Below are 2,399 nucleotides of genomic sequence, written 5' to 3'. Positions count from 1 at the left end.
ATCAGGACTTCGCCGTTGTATGGCACTAGTACAGTGTACCATGTCAAGTGTGCGTGAAGGGCCACTTTTTACTGGATGGCTTAGTGACGGAAGGATGGCGTCCAGGTCGGTGGGTTCGGTCGTGTTCTTGTATGAGGGTTGCAACAGCAAGGTACACTTGTACCCGAGTGCAGTGGAGTAGGATGTCGGCCGTGAGCATACCACACTTTGCAGTTTGGATCGCGTGTGGCGAGAGGTGCATACCGACTTCTGGCTGGCAAGTACCCACACTTTCGCAGCTAGTCGACCACTGAGCGATACGATTCAAGTTGCAGTCATAACAGCCAAACGTTAGCGGTCGGCGCGCGCAGCGGCGGCAAAGAGGCGGTCGTTGTTCCTGTGAGCACTCTGCTCGGCGTTTGTCCGATGACAAGTGCTCCAGACAACTTTTCCACGTCAACGTCGCGCCAAGGGTAAATAAGAAAAAACATTCTTGTTCACCCGTGGTCGCGCGATGAGACCATGTGGCTCCAGCGGCACGCAAATGCGCACTTGGACATCAGCGATCTGCCAAGCCGGTGACGCGCTTCCCGTGAGGTCGTTGCACAAAGATTGCGTCAGCCACGCACGCAGCACCGACATTGTCAGGATCTCTTTCATACATACGCAAAATGAGTACTACTGCAGTAGCCAAGGAACGTGCAACAAAGTGGAACGAACTACTACTGCTAGAGAAAACGAGCTCGATTGTAGACACTAATGGCAGCTCAACCACAGTTTGTATGGCCCTACGTGCGAATTGAAGTTGCACCCTGGAAAGTCTGTACACTATTTCGCCTGTACACCACTCTTCATCGCAGCTCTCATGGCGAAATATCAGCCGTTCGGTCTCGGAGGGCTCTTGCCGACGGCGATTGGAATGCCACCAGGTCGATGCGTCCCGATTGTCGACACCAAAAGGCTTGGCGGGAAATAAGAGCATTTCTATTTTCGCGCGTTTTCATTATTTTTAGACCTCAACGACACTGTCTATCATATTCACTTTGATACTCGCCATGCAATCCAACACGATCAAGGGCAAGTACGAAGCTGCCATCAACAAACTCACATGGGACACCAAGTTTGTGTCGACGTACACACAGCGATACATCACCGACCCGTTCCTCCGCATCAACGGGATCTCAGAGTACATTACGTGGCCGCTGACAGAGCGCCAAGACGCTCAAATCGCGTCTCTCTACAAAAACGACGTCATTCCTGCCTCGGATTTCCGCATCAACAACCACGTGGGCTGGAACGCGTTTCTCGACGACGTGCTAGTCAACGTCCGCAAGGACTTTGACCAAGAGCACGTGACCGCGACGCTCTCCCACCTTTGTTTTGATGCACGTGGCTCGTCCAGCGCACTCGCTCCGAGCGCAGCGGTGCCAAACACGCTCGGTGTGCTCATCGTATGGCTGCCGTCACGGTACCTAGGCAGTCGCCTCGTCTTTCAAACCGATCGTCGCAGCGAGACGATGGACGACACGCTGCTGCCCACGACGACCTTGCAGTGCTTGGCCACCTACTTGAGCACACAAGTGGTCTCGACACAGATCATGTGGGGTCGCCGCGTTGCGCTCGTCTACAACTTGGTGTGCACGAAGCCCCAGTACGGGTTTCGGACGGCGCCAGAGACACAAGAAGCGGCGACCGCCGCGCTGATGGAGATTGCAAAGGAGCCGTTCCAGCGACACCCGCTCGTGTGTCGGTACATTGCCAAGCCATCAGGACTCTCGTTCGAGAAGCTATCCGTGGAAGACGCAGCTCTCGCGGATGCGTTGCTCGCGACTGGATGCTACGACGTTGCGCTGGCCACCGTCGAGCGCAGTGGTGACATTGACCCGCTCGCATGGGGTGTGTACAAAACAGAGGCAGATGTGATCGTCCGCTGCATCACGCACCCGGACTGCTCGATGCCACGTATTGTCTGCTGGAATCTCGTCGGCATGCCCATCGACTTGTGCTTGGAGCTGGCCTCGTATACGCACGGCGCAGAGGCGCTGATTTTTTGGCACAAGCGATACCGCGCCTTGCTGGCCGGCGCGCATTGCGTGATGTCGTCGGTGTACAACATCATCGTTGAAAAGAGAGAGCGAGCACCGCTTGAGATCGACTCGACGCGGGAGTTTCTACTGGGCGCCATGTCGATGTTCACGCACGAGGCGGCGAGTCGCCTCCCGTTTCACATGAACGCCATGGAGTTGATGGGGTCGCTGCTTCTCATCTATGACAAATGGGACCTCGTGCGTCTCTTTGTCGCCCACGTCGTGAGCGTCACGCCGACCACCCCGTTCCATAATAGCATTGGACCCTTTCTGCGCAAGTGCGTGGTGCAGTACGGCTGGGTGCGCCTGCGTCCGGCGATGCTGAGCCTCATT

The 2,399-nt window shown here is 56.0% G+C and overlaps 1 protein-coding gene across 1 annotated transcript in view; it reads left to right on the top strand.

Annotated features, from left to right (window-relative positions):
* Positions 1 to 1,034: 1,034 nt before the first annotated feature.
* SPRG_22379 (hypothetical protein) overlaps positions 1,035 to 2,399 on the top strand; it is a gene marked incomplete at both ends in the record, with an annotated part of 2,723 nt that continues 1,358 nt past the window's right edge. The window contains one exon of the mRNA XM_012356282.1: positions 1,035 to 2,366. Within this exon, the coding sequence (XP_012211672.1) occupies positions 1,035 to 2,366 (1,332 nt within the window). The remainder of the gene's footprint in view (positions 2,367 to 2,399) is intronic.

Source organism: Saprolegnia parasitica (assembly GCF_000151545.1).
Source record: "Saprolegnia parasitica CBS 223.65 unplaced genomic scaffold supercont2.422, whole genome shotgun sequence".
Classification (NCBI taxonomy): Eukaryota; Oomycota; class Saprolegniomycetes; order Saprolegniales; family Saprolegniaceae; genus Saprolegnia; species Saprolegnia parasitica.
This window is presented reverse-complemented; position numbering and strand designations above follow the sequence as displayed.